This window comes from Oryzias latipes, chromosome 18 (genome assembly GCF_053564925.1).
Source record: "Oryzias latipes strain Hd-rR chromosome 18, Olatipes_Hd-rR_3.1".
Taxonomy (NCBI): Eukaryota; Metazoa; Chordata; class Actinopteri; order Beloniformes; family Adrianichthyidae; genus Oryzias; species Oryzias latipes.
This window is the reverse complement of record NC_136254.1, coordinates 14,115,664-14,134,692: the sequence shown is the minus strand read 5'-3', so window position 1 is coordinate 14,134,692 and position 19,029 is coordinate 14,115,664. Positions and strand designations below refer to the sequence as shown.

General features: G+C 39.5%; 1 protein-coding gene across 4 annotated transcripts in view; it reads right to left on the bottom strand.

The window, feature by feature from the left end:
- Positions 1 to 4,403: 4,403 nt before the first annotated feature.
- Positions 4,404 to 19,029, bottom strand: part of LOC101165595 (actin-binding protein WASF3) — a 61,259-nt gene continuing 46,633 nt past the window's right edge. Inside the window, exons 6-11 of one of the 4 annotated variants that reach the window (XM_023966126.2) lie at positions 15,468 to 15,536; positions 14,961 to 15,005; positions 11,520 to 11,653; positions 10,749 to 11,018; positions 8,685 to 9,100; positions 4,404 to 7,843 (exon numbers count right to left, since the gene is read on the bottom strand). In XM_023966126.2, coding sequence (XP_023821894.1) covers positions 7,686 to 7,843; positions 8,685 to 9,100; positions 10,749 to 11,018; positions 11,520 to 11,653; positions 14,961 to 15,005; positions 15,468 to 15,536 — 1,092 coding nt within the window. In that variant the 3' untranslated portion in view covers positions 4,404 to 7,685. Of the gene's footprint in view, positions 7,844 to 8,684; positions 9,101 to 10,748; positions 11,049 to 11,519; positions 11,654 to 14,960; positions 15,006 to 15,467; positions 15,537 to 19,029 lie in introns of all 4 variants that reach the window. The other 3 variants (XM_023966125.2, XM_078935958.1, XM_023966127.2) reach the window with 3 other exon arrangements.

Here is a 19,029-nt window from a genome sequence, read left to right as displayed (position 1 = left end):
GTGGACCGGGCCATGCAGTACCTTGTCGACTGGGAGGGTTATGGTCCAGCAGAGCTTCAATGGGTACCTGACCGTCACATCCTTGATCGGGACCTCGTCGCCCATTTCCCTTGTGGAACACCCTAACCAACCCAGTCGTCTGTATAGTAACCGAACTACGCAGGGGGTGGGGGGCTTATGTCATAAATTGCCTGATTGTTGTTTTGATTAGTCGAGCAGGCTGTGACTTTTTCTGGCCCTCCCCCTCCTCGAGGTCTCCTGTGAGAGTCACAGCGGCAATTAATTCTCATCAAGCTCCTATATAAAGCGTGGCCTTCTTGGGTTCTGTGTCCAAGCGTCTTCAAACCTACCCTGATTTTGGTCCTGTTCACTCTGGTTATTAAAACCTTTCCTAATTTGAGGAACTGTGTCATGTCCTTCCTGCTCTCGGGTTTCATCGTTGGCCAATCCGTCACAAATTTAATCAATCTTAGTATTAAAGTGGACTGCAAACTCCTCACTGTAGTGCATTATTGTGTTTCTAAAAATTTGGTGATGTATTGTGAGTTTTGTTTTGCATCAATGTCATTCTGCCCTACTTGCCATTCTTTTAAGTTTCTAAATATCCTTATTTCTCCAAATGTCAACAACATGAAAGCATGGATCCATCCTGCCTTGTATCAACGGTTCAGGCTGCTGGTGGTGGTATGATGGTGTTGGAGATATTTTCTTGGCACACAGCATTTGGGATGTGTTGGAACAGAAGTTGGGCGTCATGAATGTGCAGTAAACAAATCTGTCTCAAATGAGCGATGCTATCATGTCATATAGACCAAAATCTCTGAGAAATGTTGAATCTATGCCACCAAGGATTAAGTCAGTTCTGAAGACACAAGGGGTCCAACCCAGGTGTACCTGATAAAGTGGCCAATGAGTGTATTAGCCATGATGTCTGCCTACAGTAATTTACTGTGTTGATTCCAAATCTCTGCATTCCATAAAATTATATTGTCTGTATTGACTCATATGACTGCCATAGCTGTATATTTTACCATAATGGTTTCAGCTAAAATTACCCTTAATAAGATGAAAAAACATTGGGATCTATCCACAAAGGAACCTTGTACCAGTGCAGGAGTGATTTTTATTTATCGTCACAGACCTCTCTGCCTCCACCTGTTCCTCTCTGCTGTGTGACCATCTGGGCATCCAAAAATGTCAAACAGCAAAAATCTCAGGCTTCCTCCTCCACCCTGCCAATGCACAAACAGCACGGAGCAGGCCAGGCTGACATTCGGTGCTGCAGTTTCAAAACACACAAGACGATGAGATCTGAGTTAATGTCACTGCTCTGAAATTACTGATACTGCTGAGTAAATGTTACCAGGTTTAGCTTCCAGCCTCAGTTTATTGTGAAAAGAAAAAAAATATATATATATATACACTTGTATACACTTTACAAGCCACTGTGGGAGACAAAAAATCCTGTAATTTAAAGCATAGTAGAAGTTAAATCCTATTTTATTTTAAACTGAAAGCTTGAAGAGCAAAAACACTTTTGTTTAATTTAGAGAGTTAACAACAGGGGTATTCAATTAAAATTCAAAAAGGTCCAGTTACTAAAATTTTCTCCCAGCAAAGGTCCAGATCTTATGTTGTCACTTCACATAATGTACCCTCATGTTAATAAAATCAATAACGCACATACATTTCTGCATAATTTATTGTTACATTTCAAGTGTTTTCAAAGTTATATGCTTTTAACATACCGAAAAGTCTGAACTTGTATGGGACTTGAATGGAAAGCAATACTGTAGTTGTCTTTACTACATGTCAAGTAACAGACACTGAAATTATTCTGAATAAAATAAATAAAAAGTGCAAACACAGCTTTGAGCAGCCTGAACTTAGGGCCTATTTCAAGTAATGTAAAACATTCAGAATATTTTGAATAAAATAAACGTGCTTTTAATATTCAAGAAAAAAATAAACAAAAGACATTTGAGCTGCCACCTTTTCAAAACATGAACTACATTTAAAAAAAAATAACACAGGAAACTTTTCAAGTAAAATAGAACAGGGCAGAATTTACTGAATAAAAAAAGTGCAGAACTTTGAGCAGCTCCCTTTTTCAACTCTCCTTTCAACCTTTCCTTACTCCCTTTCAATCTTTCTTTCCTAGTGAGAGAAATGGGCATGTAACTGTCCTGCCAGCAGTTTGAATCTTGGCTTAAATGGGGTTAGTGCAAGTCTCATGCTCATGTGGAGATGCTCATTGGTGAGCCTAGAACGGTACTTTGTTTTAATAATGTTCATTGACGAGAAAGCTGTCTCACAGCTGTAAGTTGATCCAAACATGGTTAAGGTGTGTAGTGCTACTTTGGTTAGACCAGGGAACATAGTTTCTGGCACAATCTGTAACCAGAAAGTAGCAGAGTCATTTGTTTCAAAATGCCTTCTTAGAGCAACATCTGCTTGCAAATCAGTGAGCTCTAACTGTAAAGATCCAGGATGTGCACACTTGAAGGTCTGTGTCACCTCCTTTGAAAATCCTCTGATTTCTCTGATAAGGAATGGATTCTCAATTAGCAGGAGGAGCTGGTGTCCAAGGTTGAAGCAGTCAAATCGTTGACAGAAGTTTCCAATCAGCTTGTCTATGAAGCCGACATAAGGGGAAATGTCTCTCTCACCCTGAATTTGTTCACGCATTTGTGAGAAACGCTCACAATCTGCTTGGAGATCTTCTTTGAAAATGTCCAGCTTAATCTGGAATGAGCGGACAGTTTTCATCAAATCGCAGATAGAATTTTTCTGACCCTGCAGCTTTAAAATGAGCTCATTAAGGTGTCCTGTGATGTCCACCAAAAAAGCCACCACATCCATCTTGTGCTTATCTTGCAAAAAGTTTGCAAACTGTGTTGCTTTTTGACTCTTGAGCTGCTGTAAGAAAGCAGCTATTTCCTTTCGGATGGACCAGAAGCGTTCCAGTGCATTGCCTTTACTCAGCCATCTCACGTTATTGTGGAGTAGTAGGTCATTCGCATCTGCATCCATTTCCTTCAAAAATTCTCTCAGCAGTCGATGCTGATGGGATGAGGATGCCCTAAGGAAGTTTACAAGTTTCATCATGGTATTCATTACTTCAGCAAATTCTTCAGACAGAATGGCACAGAGAACAGTCTGATGTATGATACAGTGGTAGGCTATGAGATCAGGGTTGTATTGTTTCATCCGCGCAACAGCCCCCTTCTCTCTCCCAACCATGTCAGTTGCACCATCTGTGGTGACTGACACTACTTGCTTCAGATTAATCTTTCTTTTTGTGAGCATCTCCTTTATCCCCTCATATGTATCCCCCCCCCTTTGTGTGTCTCAAGTGGTGTTGAACCTAACATGTCCTCACACATCTCTTTCTTCTCTTTGTGAGGAAATCTCATATACACCAAAAGCTGGGCATTATCCGTTACATCTGTGGACTGATCAATGGCTGCATCAAGCTGTGCCAGTAAATCCTCTGCTAATAGTTCAGTTTTTCTAGTTGTTGTAGCTGACAATGGGATTTTTTTTATCTTTTCATTTGACGATGCCCAGTTTACAATATATCACATTAAGCTTGAAGAACAAAAAACCCCAAAATGTACATTTTTGTTCACCATTTATTGTCTATAGTTACATGCATACTTGCTTACAGCTGATTTTAGTGTGCAATACACATATTTTGTCTTTTATCCTAGATTATATTAAACCAAATGTATGCAACTTTACAGGCCACCTTACCAAAATCTATACAAAATGATTTCTCACAGCTTCAACACACAATGACATTTTCCTAGAAGCCATAGGTACACAACATCAGCAGGTGGATGGAAATCCTCTTCATGATATCTCATTTCTAGACCTAAGATGTAGGACTTAAAAATGTCATGCTACGTTCACACCAAGCTTGGAACGTGCTTTAAGCAACTACTTTAAATAAATGTCTACTTGAATAAGTACATATGCACATTTTGGGTTTCTGCATTCAAAACTCTTGTGTTCATGCGTCGCTACGCAAGTTTTTAAGTCCACTTTTGGGCTCTACGTTCAAAATGCCCCTTGAAAGTTAAACTTTGACCAATCTGTGAGTTGGATTTGGAGGTGACATTTAGTTAGTGTCCTTTTCAAAGTGGCAACCAACTGAAATTGATCATGAAGGAGAAATTAATAGTTGCTGTTTGTGCCCGACTGGAATTATGATACCAAGTCTTTCATAAATTCAAATAGAGCTGTGAAAGAAAAAGCCTGGAGCAGAAACAAAGCTTTACCAATTCGAAATGTGTGTACCTATGGCTTCTGCACAACACAACCATAGAACAACCAGAACAACCAGACCTGGGTCACATTTTGGAAATTGTTTCAGATGCAATGCCTCAACTCTGAAGATGTGTGTTTTTTTTTGTTATGAAGATTACCAAACTGGGTAATAAATCTATGTGAGCTGTTCAAATGTGCTATTTAATAGTTTCTTGGCACAATTCCACAGTCATCTTTAAAATAGTAAGGATAGTACAGGGAGGTCAAAAAGTTTCACCAACCAGCTGGTTTTCAGTGTTTTTTTTTTCTACAGTGCAGGACTAGAGTCAGCCATAAGGTTCATATGTTATATATACAACAATGAAAGGGCTGCTTTAAAGCCCTATCCACATTACCTGTAATAACTTAACACAGTGAAATTATCCAATTTTGTGGAACAATACAGTTGCAAAAGAGTCTGAGACAAGTGGTTGCAGCTTCATCTTTTTTCCTTTAGTCCAATTTTTTATTTTGAGCTGTAACAGCCAGCAAAGGGTCATCAGGTCCTACATAAAGATCAATATAAAGGCTCATCATCGCTGGTCAAAACCTCAAAATAAACACTTGAATTGTTAGCAGAACGCATATTTTTTTTGTTCAATTTAGTAATCAAGCTGTAACACTCACTCATAAACAATTAAAAAATGAAATAAAAAAGCTGAGCAAATAGCTGAAAAATGACTGTATACAGGGTGCTTTAGCAGGTATGCAATAAGGTTACTGTATATATAGAACAGAGTAACAGGATTCCCACAGCGACACAAACTGTTAAAGCACACATTTTGCTTAAGTAAACACGACATCAGTGGATGTTTGCAACAGCTCTACCAAACACATGATACTGTCTTTTTCCACTGCAGGACGTGGTGGCAAAAACGAAGAAAATCGTTCCTAATAACCTTCATATATGATAAGTCTTTTGAGAAAAGCTCTCAAAAAACAGAACAAAGTTCCTTTTCTATTGTTTGGCTTATTATGTATTTAACATTGGGTTAAATTGCTTTATACCTCTAGTTGGCTTTATTTTTTCCCCATTTCCTGGCCAACATTTATCTGGCACCTCCTTCAAAAGAACCCATATAAAAGCAAAGTGAACAATTAACTGCAGCACATAAAAAAAGAGAAAAGCACATTAAAAATACACTGCAGTCCAATCAGCTCATACTTAGGATTAGGCAAAGCTCTACTGTAGAGTGATAAGAAAATAATATACCGTATGTTACCACTTAATTATGTATAGTTCACCGAGTGTTGACCCACACGAAGGGGCTGCCTCTTGTGTAAAAGCATTCACAGTAAAGCACCGCACAAAGTCACTGAAATGTTTGGTGTTATGTTTAGGGCCACAACCAAAAATCAAGAATTTGACAAAGAAAAATTGGCAAAACAATGGGGTAGGCATATCGGCCTGCTTGGATGTGTGATGATATGAATTCAGAATGTATGTTGGATTTCAGCAAGGAGGATTTTTTACCAGGCAGTAGGAATTCTGGGCGGTACAGTTTTCAAATGAAATTCACAAAAATGTACTCATCAGAGAACTAAATGGATGTTACAATCATTTTCCAAGAACAGCACCACATTTTAGGAGTTTGGCTTTGGAATCGTTTTACCAAAGTGTTTTCTGCCATTTCCTGTATGTTTGCTAATTTAAAAAAATTGAATTACCGTACTTTTTGGAAAATAAGTTACAGTTTTTTGCAAAGTTTGGCCAGGTTATACTCAGGAGTAACTTATATGTGGTTTCTAAAAAAATAAATACTGGCTCATATATTTGTTATTTTGCCACTAAGATGTCCTTTAGCGGTTGTTTCCTGCTTACAACCACTACAGTGCACTGTAGGTGTGTGTTCATAACTAGGAGGGTCTAAGGTCAGGGACGCCCAGTTTAGTTCAGTCTGGTAAGTTAAAGTTTAGTATTCTCCTATTGAATTCTATGCATTTATGATCCTTTTGATTATATGTTTACTTTACAATTACTGGTACAAAGCCCACTGAGATGACTGTTTTTGGGAATTTGGGCTATACAAATAAAATCGAATTAAATTGAATCAGTGTATTGTCTTTTGCGTGTCTTCTGTGCATTGAATAAGATAAACACTCGATGCTTTTATGTAGCCTAAAAAACTTAAACGGAAGCTTCTCCCAAATGCAACGGGAGCATCTCGTTTATGAAAACATTTTTGGTCTAACACTGAGCATCACATTTAACACACAAGTCAAAAGAGGCAGCGGACGCAAAAAAAAGGAGAATTTGAATTCGACACAAATTTGAGGCACAAATGACGTTTAACACAGCACTGCGCGGGGCTTGGTAAATTTGTTCAAAAGTGTTGGACTTCTTTCCTGAAAGTGCGACTTATACTCTGATGTGACTTGTACTCCAGAAAATAGGGTAAAGCAGCTTTATAAATTAAAATCGAAAGGTTTCTAGGTACTTTTTTTCAATGTAATTTTATATACTGCAAGAATTTCTTTAATTTTGTTTTTTTAATTATTCCACAGATATTTAAGAACTGAAATACTGTATTATATGAATCAAAAGATGGGATTTTAAATACACAAATCTGGTCTGCAAACGCCTGCCTTCCATGTAACACTTTAATTTGATGTAACTTGTTATTTTTATTTTATTAATCAAAAGTAAACCTTTCTATTCATTCTTTCATCTTACATGGCAGGAATTCCACTGAATTGAGTTGCTTTTTATTTATCAAAGTGAAGTGGCCAAACTCCCAATATGTGGGGATGTTGAATGCAGAGTGTGCAACGAACACAGCTCGGAAATCACATCAATCCTTTAGAGACTTTTAGTCTCCCTGATCATCCTGAGTTGTGGCCTCACATGTGTTATCAACATTTGGCAGATAAGTTAAAGATTGCACTAATATAAGTCCTTCCTGTGCTTGGTCATGTGTTGAGTAAACAAATTAGACCTTCACCTCATAAGGGTATTGCCTACTTCCAGCATGAAAGCCTGCAACATTGTTTGTAATTACCACTCAAATGAGTGGGAGGAGAAACGCTGACTGGTTTGTGTTTCACCACTTGTGGTTGAAATAAGCAGATGGGGGCAGGAGGCTGCTGGAGGGGACTCAGGTGTTCCACTGTGCTGTAAACCCAAGGATGTTCCTCACATCAACCTCTGGAGTTTGTAGGAATGGGCATTTTCAGGGGTAGCCGTGTGAGATGTAATGCTCCATCTTTTGTTCAGAGTGAATAAGACAGGCAATGTGCATGACTATGGCTGACTAATGTGTTGAAAAGTAACCACATCCCTTTATGTCAATCTCAATTTCTTCCCAGCACAACTTGTTGGTAGCTCCACACAACAAGCTCCTCATCTCCAACTCTATTTTGGATTTTTTTGTGTTCTAGTCAGACCACTCGTTCTCATCAAGCTCAGAGTCGTCGTCTGACTCGCTGTACTCCACTGCAATACGCCGTGACAGGATGGTGGCCACGTCGTTGCCAACAGGCTCTCGCTTTGCCTCCTGTTCCCTCTGCTCCTGCACCTTCCTCAGCTGGATACCTGAACAAGTGGAAGGGGGAAACGGTCAATTAATGTGATTTGGTTAAAAGTTCCTTGAGCTTGGGAAAAAACTGTCAAGCTACATCCACACCGCCCTCGGCAACGCATGTTCAATGAAAAGTCCATGTAAACGTGCGTAAATACATGTTTTAGGCTTCCACATCTAAGCCTTTTGTGTTCATGCGTAACTATGCAAGTTTTTACAAATGATTTCGTACTCTACGCACAAAATTGACGGCCATGTGAATGTAAATTGCTAAAGTTAAAGTGAACTTTGACCAATCAGGGAATCAGATTTGGTAATGACATTTGGATGGCGTCCTTTTCATTTGTGGCAGTGCAATCCATTTAAAATTTTATCATGAAGGAAAAAATTAATAAATGCATGTTCTAGAATGTCTCTTTAATGTCTCACTGGAACAAATTCAACGTTGGCTTCCACATTTATTATTTTGTGCAAGTGCAAATAGATTTTATTTTTAAATTTTGCTAAAATACAATTTTTTTCTGAGATAAATATACATTGTGTTTAAAAAAAAAACTTAGAACATTTTATAATCAACAAGAACAAAACTGCGCTAAATGCAGCAGGGCACACACATTAGTCTCCTTTCTTAAACTAAAGCTTTTTAAGTTCCAACGCTGTTTGTAGTTTGTTTGAACTTCCCTTCTGAGCTGCAGTCAGTTCCCAACTTTTAGCCAATCTGCATGCCTATTATATTTTACTTTTCTTGTACAAATACAAAAAAAATTGTTAGACACGAAAGAGAATTTTTTTTAAATTTTTCCTGTATCCAAAAAAGGCAAACATATAGAGTAGCTATGATTGGCACACACTTACCTCTACGTATGGCAGCCAGAAGATCGGAGCGGGCGTCGCTCATGGGGATCATCCCCAACATGGTGGACTTCCTCGTGGAGGGAGCAGCATCTGCTGCTGTCTGACCAACCGCGGCATGTGGCGGCGATGGGTGAGCCTGGTATCCTGTCGATGCTCCTGGGGGTGGGGGTGGTGGTGCAGCTGGGGGTGCGCCTGAAGGTGGGTGGGCAGGGGAGGGCACGTAGTTGGCAGGGGGGGGAGGAGGGGAGGGAGAGTATTGGCAAGAGAGGGCTGCAGAGATTGGAGGAACAGCAGCCGGAGCCGCAGAGGGCGGGGCGTTGGTGGAATCGAAGGCCGTCAGGGCAGATGGGATAGTGGGTGGTGGTGGGGGTGGAGCTGGTGGGATGTAGTACTCTGGAATGGTGGAAGGCTGGCCACTGGAGGGAAAGGACAGGAGCAAAATGAGTCAACTACTCAGACAAAGACAGGCGTTTATGCATTACTATTACAGTTCATGATGGGATTAGTACAAAATAAAACTCCTAAAGACATTTAAAATCACACTCTGAACGTCTTTTGATCAACTGTAAAAGTGTTTTTGCAATTATGATTATGCCGTTTTTAGCACAAATCAAAAAAACCTGTGTCATGGAGCATCCCCCCCCTCTTCGTTACCGAGAGCTCTCTTTTTAAACAACGATTTAAAAATGAAATACTAAGAAATGCAAATTTAAGCTTAATTTTCTTTATATTTGTCCTCCATTATGAGAAAAAGGCCATAAAAACATGATTTTCATCAAAAAGATAATTATTTTGAACAAGGCAAACAAGTCTTCTTTCCCTTTTGGGTTTTCCCTTCAGGGATTGCCACCGCGAATCGGCTTCCTCCATCTAACCCTGTTCTCTGTTCCCTGCTCTCGCTACAAATCACAATTTTGTCTCCAAACATCATAGTCTGTGGTGATTCCTGTCTAACCTCATTCCTAAACCTGTTCATCACCATTGCAAACAGGAAAGGGTTTATAACTGACCGCTGATGTATTCCCACTTCCACCTTGAACTCCTCTGTCACCCCAACAGCCCACCCCAATACTGTCTTATAGTCCTCCTACATGTCCTGCACTGCTCTAACATTCTTCTCTGTCACTCCAGAATTCCTCATAAAATACTGCAGTTCCTCTCTGGGCACCCTGTCATAAGACACAGTGTAGCTCTCTCTGATGTTCTCTACACCTCTATATCAAAATCCTCAAAGCAAATATTGCATCAGTAGTGTTCTTTCTTGGCATGAAACCATACTGCTGCTCACAAATGTTCACTTCTGCTCTAATTTTAGCTTCAACGTCTCTTTCCCATAATTTCCTTGTATGGGTCATCGGCTTTATTCCACCACCACACCATCACACTTCTCCATTCCTCAGGCATCTTCTCACCACCTAAGATCCTGCTGAACAACCCAGTCAAAAACTCAACTGCCATCTCTCCTGGACACTTCCATACATCCACAGGTATATCATCATTACCAAATGCCTGCCCACTCTTCATCCTCTTCAATACCTCAATTCACCCTTACTAATCTTTGTTACTTCCTGATCCACAACAGTCACCTCTTCTTTTCTTTTCTCTCTATCATTTTCTTCATTCATCAACTCTTCAAAGCATTTTTTCAATCTTTCCATAACACTTTATCTGTCAATACATTTTCATCCCTATTCTTATTCACCCAAACCTGCTGCATATCCTTCCCATCTCGGTCCCTCCACCGTGCAAATCTGTATAGGTGAGTCTCGCCCTCTTTACTTCCCAAACTATAGCATAAAAGTCATCATAAGACCCTTGTTTGGCCTTTAACATCTCTGCTTTCACCATATGTTGTATTTCCTGGTACTCCCCTCTGCTTTTGTCAGTACTCTCAGTGTCCCAGCATCTTACTCCGTATACACTCCTGAACCCCCTAATTCCACCACCTAATCTCCTAATCAACTTTCTTTCCTGATGACACACCAAGGCCAATAAGTACATTCTGAAATAAAACAGAGAAGAAACTGTAAAATTGTGACTTAATTTTTTAAATGGCAAATGTACCCGTGTCCAGTCCGGTAGTCTTTAACCGATTGCTGCCTTGGTCCATTAACCATAGGATCTCCTCCAGTCTGGGCAGCGTGTCCTGATGGGGTCCTTCCCAAAGATGCCACGTGTCGACCTGTGGCTGCTCCACCGACTCCTGGAGGCTGGTTTGCTGGCCTGAGGCCGCGATCCAGGGACTGGGTCTGGGCTGGAGCACTGAGGTGATCTCTGGCGTGAAGGTCAGTTGGGTGGGGAGCACTCTGGGCCTGGGTGGAAGGGTGGTTGGGGCTGGCAGGGTAGGAGTCAGATGCCATTGATCTATTGAAACAGAATGGTAAACTAGAAAAGACTCAATTCTATTCTTCTGAATAATTCAACATTGAAAAATGATCTGATAATATTTATGTCCAGACTTTTTACAAGTGAAGGCCTTTCAAAAGGTTCCACCTCACCTAGAACTTTAAGATTCACGTGTGGCAATGAGTTATTCTCATCTGCCAAGTTTTCGCACTAATTGATTTTTTTTTTCAAACATTAAATCTACTTTGCTGTCCCTGATGTTTAGATGTGGATTTGTGTATCAAACAAAATACATGACATCTAATAAGAATTCAACTTTTTATTTTCCACTAGAGGGCAGCATAAGCTTTAAAATAATTTGGCCAATAGCAGCCAGTTTCCCTACATTTAACAGATAAATACTTACATGTATGTGACCCTAATTGTTTACTTTCAAGCAGGACAAAGCAAATAGAAAACCTAACTATCAGTGTGTTAGTGTTTGTGTACCTGCTGTCAGGGGACAAGGAGCCTTCAGAGGACATGCCATGATAAGGAGAGGGGGTAAGTCTGGCGTCAGGTCTGAACTCTTTGTCATAGGCCAGGACGTTCCACTCCTGACGGCGGTTGCGAGCCTTACGCACCTTAATAAGTGAATCAAAAATTAGAGATCTTTGGTGTTATCATAAAATAATGTGGAAGAGGCTGCATCACTCCAATAAATAAAACAAAAGAACAACTAATCATTGAGAATTTGTAAATGCATTACAGTTATTAGCAGTTCTGCTAAAATCTAATACATATATTAAAAACTATGCTAACAGACAGAACTGACGACAGGTGAGGCAGGATAATGACGCCAGCCTGTCATAATGGTCCATTGTACGCAGAGATGTGACGCCATAATGGAAAGGGCAGGAAACAATGACACACAGCTCAGCAGGTACAGTAAAGTGACCATGGCATGCTTTGTTTTGGTTCGATTTTTAAAGGAAAATTTATTATTTAAAACGCAATGCATATCTGATACATGGGTGTGATTACATTTATATCTACACACACAAACTGTTAGACCCCTTGGTCTGTGTATTAAGATGGCCTGGTGGGTAGCAGACATTGCCTCAGACCCTTTGCACTCATTGTACATGGGCCGGTCCCCACTGTAAAGTATGTGGTGGCCAGAGCTTGCCGAGCTGAAGCCGGTTATGATGCCTCGCACCTGGCAGAAGAAATGCACCTGGCAGTGGGGCGTGGAAAGGAGGTTGAGGGACAAGGGACATGAAGAGAATGGACGACCACGTGCCCGGTGTCGCGCAGGTATCCGAGTCCTTCTGATACCTCCGTCCACCAGAGATGGATTTGGCGCTGGGCTCTTCCCTTGCCACTACTGAGGAATTCCCGGTTAATTAATTTTGTTCCACTTAGTAATCTGTTGAAATTCAGCGGGTTATCTCGCCTGATCACAAATACTAGGGTCATCCTCCAAAAAACGAAAAAAGATATTTGGTCCTTCCAGAAAACGGGGAAAAAGTGCCAGGTATAATGTCACGATTGACTTTGAACAGGATTGGTTTGTGTTGACATTATCATCATCACTACAAGATCGGCATAAACATTCACTGTCCTGAGAGTGAACTCACCCAGATCTTCCTAAAATGGTTTTAATAAGTTATACTTTATTAGCTTACAGTAATAATTTACTTGTGAAAAGTCACATCGTTGTCTTTTCAACTCTGTGCAATTTTAGCACAGCAGTGAGCAGGCGTTTGTCCGTCTATCCAATATGGTGTAAAATATTCAAAAGAATTGGAATCTTTTTCTAAATTATCCATTTTTTTTAAAATACCTCAAAACATATATGTACACGATCACATATTCTGTGTCATAAACACTTGACAAAACTTATAAAACCTACTCATCAATCTTTGTTGCTGATATCACCATGCAGCAGTGAGATCACGGTGGTTTGTAGTTATTAGAATTCCTTGATTCCGATTGGTTTATTATTTATAACTTCAATCCAACAAACAACATATACAATGACACATGATTGCTCATTAACGGACATTAACATTTGATGTAACTCTTGTTATGTTTGCTTAAACCAAGAATGTCTGCGCTAAAAACTTTTTTGAAGCCTTTTCGTTATATTATAAATAAAATGAAGGAGGAGGGGGGTCTTGTCATTGCTACCTCATCCAAAACAGCCGCTGTGGTTGGCAAATTCACTGTAGTGTTCAAAGACTACTCACTGTTAAAATCAGGGTTTTAAATCAAAAACTCTTACAAGTTATTGTTTAGGTTTTTACAAATGATGACATCTCATTTCAGCTTCTGACATAAATGTTGCTTTTCAAAATTTGATTTATTTTTTTGCCAGCAACTAAAAGATCTTTTGACAGTGATGGTAATGAAGACAGATTAGAGGATCCCTGTTTATACTTTTGGCTGAGGGCCCCAGGAATCCTGGGGGAACCCACAGACATTGGAGATGGCATTACTGCCTACTTCTTAGTACCGTAAATGGATTCAATATATTTAACTAAAATTATTTTTTATTGATTTAGATTTTGCAATAAAAAACACTCTGCCAAGTGACTTAGAATTAAGTCCAATAAATCTTTATTCTAACTTGTTGCACCCTAGTATAGTTCCAGCATCGTTAAGCTATATACACCCTTGGCAACACGCGTTCAAGTGGCCACTTCCAATGAAAAGTAAAATCATATTCAGGCACTACGTACAAAACGCATGGCCATTGAATCTACGTTGCCAGCTAAACCTGGTCCAATCGGGGTCTCGGATCTGGTAGTGACCTATGGGGCAGGCGGTGAAACTCACCAAGCTTAGAGCGAGATAGTTTGTCTAGTGAATCTAGGCAAGGCAACAATATTTAAAATAAAGATAAATCAAGGTCACTCTCCTCACATGATGACAATCCACATTTGCCATCACAAGGATGCTAGTAATAAACTGAACTGAATTCATTTCCCACCCAATTTGCAGGATTTGCACTGCTTTGACATTTCACGCAAAGCACCTTCCAGTATCTCTTGTGCTATCTTCGATGACCCCACCCTGACATTGACGTGTTCTCCCTCCCATGACAAAGGTGGATAAAGGTGAAAAGATTTCATGTAATCCATGGACACCAGTGAAGATCACAAATCATTGAAGAAAAAAGGTTCAAGGCACTGTCTAGTGGGTCTAGATGACCCAACTCCCAACGTCAAATTGCCTAGGATAGCACAAGGGGTATAAGTGGTGGACTAGTGGACTCTGCTAGTACAGAGGTTCTTAACCTTCTTGACACCAGGGCCCGATTTTCCTAGTAAAAAAGGGATTCGAGGCCCATTCAAATATCAACATGTTGATTTAAATTGATCTACGTCTTGTTGGATTTGAATTTAATAATTAAAGCTAGTCCTTTTATTGTTTATCAAAGTAAAACCTTGTAGGAAAAAAATTATATGTTGTGATCATCTCAAAGATATTTATTTTCACACTGAACAGGTAAAGCAGGGTCGTCATGCTTGACACAAATTAGAAACCCAAAATTATTTTTATGAATCAAATTTTATGGTAATAAAACAAACATTCTTAAAATAGAAGTTTCAAATTAAATAAACTGAAATTTCATCAAAATAAAGTGCTAATAAAAATATTACCTTAACTCTTGCTGATGAACTTGACAAATTAGCAGTCTTAATTTTTGTACTAGATGTGGAGTCAGATCATTCAGATCCCGCGGCCCCATGGTTAAAAATCACTGCGCTAGTAAACAGAAAAGAAGAAGCCCCTCCCTGCTTTTCCAGTGTGAACACCATGGGTGAAACGTGCGTTCTTGAATATAGCTTTATTCAAGAATGCAGGTCTAATAATGGTCACCAGCTCACAGATACAAAGTTTTATTTAGAGGAGAAGCACTGCAGTGAATAAATCATCACTGACCTTCTTGACTTCTCTGCTTGGATCTTCAACCTGCCTCTGCTGCTCCTGTGAGACACAGAAAGAGGGCAGCAGAGATACTGGGGTCATTTCATTATGACATATGTGGCTGAAGGATGTTAACCTGGAGCCTTTTACCAGCCACATCATCACGAGAGGTTGAATCTTACTGACACACACAATCACACAGAAGAACCTACTCACTACCCAGTAACTATAGAGACTGGAAAACAATGAGGTGGTGGAAGACTGAGCCAGCAACCAAAACAAAAACAGAGGTGAGGAGGGTGGGGGGCACTCAAATGGACACAAAGGATCAGCGGGGAGAGCAAATGAGTGAAAGATTGTCTTCTGTTCACAAACCACATACACTCAAGTTTTGAACATTACTTTCCCTCTGTCTTTGACTTCCATGTCTCAGTATGATTGTGTTAGTGTGTGTAAGTGGGTTGTGCAGGAGGAAAGAGGGGTGGGGGGGTAGCAGGACAGGGAGGTTAGGGGTAATCTTACAGAGATGGACAGGGGGCTCCTGGGTGGGGCCTGTCTGGAGTGGGGCCTGTCAGGGTGGGCCGGACAGCCCTATGGAAACATGGGAGAAAGTCAAACTGATGTGTTAGACTGAGCAGAGGTTGAGGAGGGAAGGGGCGGAGTGTGTGCGCTTTGAAGGGCCCCACAGATCGAGATGAGGCTCTGAGGATGAGCCGGCGTCCGGCAGCGTCTGCTGGGGTTCAAACTCATTGTGAAGAAGACACTGTCAGCTACGCCGGCTCTGAGCATGTCTGTATGGAGGAGCAAAATCTTCCAGGCAGAAGAGGGGGCGAGATCAAGAGGAGCAGCATTAAAGTCTATAAAAATGACGACAAACAGCAGCAGATTCATATAGCAGCAGCTGTTCAGGCATACAGAAAGAAACACAGATTTAGCTGTTTTTTGATACAATGGGAAATATCAATTATCATGAGATTTAAAATATTAACTTTTGAACAATAACAAAATAAAAAAACATGGTCATCAAATTACTATAATGTACTACAGTGACTGTACGAGTTAGCTCTTGCTCATTCATATTTGTCCTTTTCTCTTAACAGTTAATGAAAATAAACTGTTGCCCATTCAGTTGGATTACATATTTTTGCACCTCCTGTCATAAAAACTATACTGTGAAGTGATTTCTCCTCAGCAGTGTTACGTTTGAATAAACAAAAAGACTTTATAAAATACCTATTAAAACTTAGAAGACATCAATGAAGTAAGAAACTTGGTTGATATATTGCTTCCAGGCTTTACATGTAACATCCATTTATAATTTTGCACATTTTTATGTTTGTACATCTATAATTTAGCACGGTTCTAAGTTTGCATATCTGTAATTTTGCACATTTGTACATTTGCAAATTTTTAAAATTAAAGTTTTGCATGTTCAAAAATATGCATTTTTGTACATTTGCACATTTGTTGTTTTGGAGGTTTGTAGTTTTGCATGTTAGTGACTTAAATAGATAAATTGGCCGCTAAGTATTGTACAAACTATAAGAGATTGACAGGTTTTCCAAAAAGGAGTGTCCATTCCCATATTTGCACTTATCGAGATCTAATAACAATTTTAAATGACTTGAAAACTTTATAGACGTGTTAGGCACATGTGGTTAAATATGTCCAATTTGCTATGTTCTTTGCATTATTCTTCTAATGGATTATCTTTATCCTTCTAAGACAAGTCCTTTATTTGCTGACATAATTATTTGTACCTCTCAAAAAAAAAAACACACAATTTCTAAAAACCAAAAATTCTCTTTGTTTTTATTTCAGAATTGTTCTGTATGCAACAGGCAAGTTGTAAGTCAGTACATAAATATGAGATCATTCATCTCATTCAAATTGTAGCAGTTTTTTAACTGCAAAGTCTTTCATTTTTAAGAAAATTGGTAATGACATGTCTCCTAAACCAGTGGTCCCCAACCTTTTTGACCCAACAGACCGGTATGGCGTCACATATAGTTCGCCCGGACCGGTCTTTTGGATATAGGAGGATGATTATTGTAGCAAGGCTGCGATTAAGGAAGAAGAGTTGTCTATTAAATGTAGCTTTCTTTTTTTGGAAGTGGAAGGCTCCTCTTCTGTCTCCTGGCTGGGCGTTTTCCACTTGGCAAAGAAACTTTCCAAAGACGTTTGTTTTTTACTTATTTTGCTAGCTCCTGGGTTTCATTTTTTAGCGGTAACCTATCACGTGACCGAGAAGAGCGCCTTGGCCTGCATCCAGAGTGACATAGACGTAAAGAAGATAGAATCGGAGAGAATCTGGCAATTTTTCAAAATAAAACATCTTTCAGATTCCGAAATAAATAAAACAGAAGTAATGTAAGTTATTTATTCTTTCTGTGCAGCCTGGTACCAAATGACCCAAATGACTAGTACCGGTCCGTCGCCGGGGGGTTGGGGACCACTGTCCTAAACCGTCTTACTTTTAACTTATTTAAACGCAATACAAGAAATATTCCTGTTCTCATCACACGACTCAGTCTGTATGATAGAGCATTAAAAATCTGAATACTTGTGTTGGATTACTGTATGACCAACAGTTCAAATCTAATTCACATTCCTGACTTAAGCACAGAACTGAAAAGTTACATGTTTATGTAAATAATTTGAGATAACTATTGTCCTCTTCTGTAAAGTTATGTTCATATTATCATCCTTTCTTTTTTCCTAATAACATTTCATGTTCTTTTCTGTAACATATTCAGAAAGTGAATATGCTACATATAGTGAAAGGTTCTGAAGCAAACCAACAATAAAACCAAAATATAAACAAAAACAAAAAGGAACAAGGGTGCAAATGTTATGGGTAAAAACAATTGTTTGGGTGTTTTGCTTTTATCTTCGTTGTCTAAAGGCATTACATTTTGTCCAAAGTTTTGAGAACAAAATTCTTTCATTTGTAAAACAAAAGTCTATTTTTTCATATAAAAAATGTCATCCAAAACCACTGGCAAACTAAGGGGGGTCACATTTCACCCAACATCTAGTTATAGTTTTACAGGCAATTAATAACATTTCAAAAAGTTTCCTGTCCTTTTTTCAATCACGTTTCTAGGTAATAGACCCAACAAAAAACAAAACTGGGGATCTTTAGGGATATCAAAACCCATAAAAACTTCTATTGGTTTTATAATGTATGCCAGATTTGTCTGTAATGTTATACAGGACCAGATAATGTGAGACTAGTTAGCACTAATCTGTCTACATTGCCTCCAACAATGTTGCTGTTTACTTTGAAATTTGTTTACAAGTTGTAGTGTTGTAAAGAATCTGAGGATAATTTTCTATCCGTATTCCCTCCATCTCCTAGATGTAATTGTTGTTAGGTGTGTCCCGCACCAAGAGAGCCACTCACTCTCTGACAACTCAATATGTAAGACTTTTTCCAATTTTACTTTAACAGCCTAGGTCAGGGGTCAGCAACTGGCCGCTCCGTGTTGGAAAAATGTATAAGTTATCTCATATTTGCTTTTATGGGTTTGGAAACGGGTTTGGGAAAGCCAGTCTGCTGCGTGACGGATAGAACAGCGCAAGTTCAGGAGTGAATTTGCCTCAGAATGAGAGTGACACTGACAGCGACAACGAAGGAGAGACTGAGAGAGTGTGTGGCCAAGAATATCTGACGTTATTCCAGTCCGACACTGAGGAGGCAGACTTCCATGGTTTCAGTACATGGGTGCTGCGCAGAGGTTACGTTACTGCTGCTCTCAGTGACTTTTACTGGAATGTTTTTTTTAACCAGCCCTGTTAGGGCTGTCACTACCATATTGCTGCCGTGTTATTGCCACGTCACAGGTACTGTTTGGAATAGAGCTGTGATGGTGTGGGATTTTTAATCACCGCTGTGATGAAGCAGCAGGAGTTGATGTGTCGCGGTTTATCCCCCCAACACAAAATCTCCTGGTGGCCGCATCGCAATTGAATACCGGTACAAGTAATAAAATACGACGTACTATTCTTTATTAACAGATAACAGGAATATCTAACTACTAACTTTCTAACTAATGAACTAACTATACATGTGTTGTAGAAT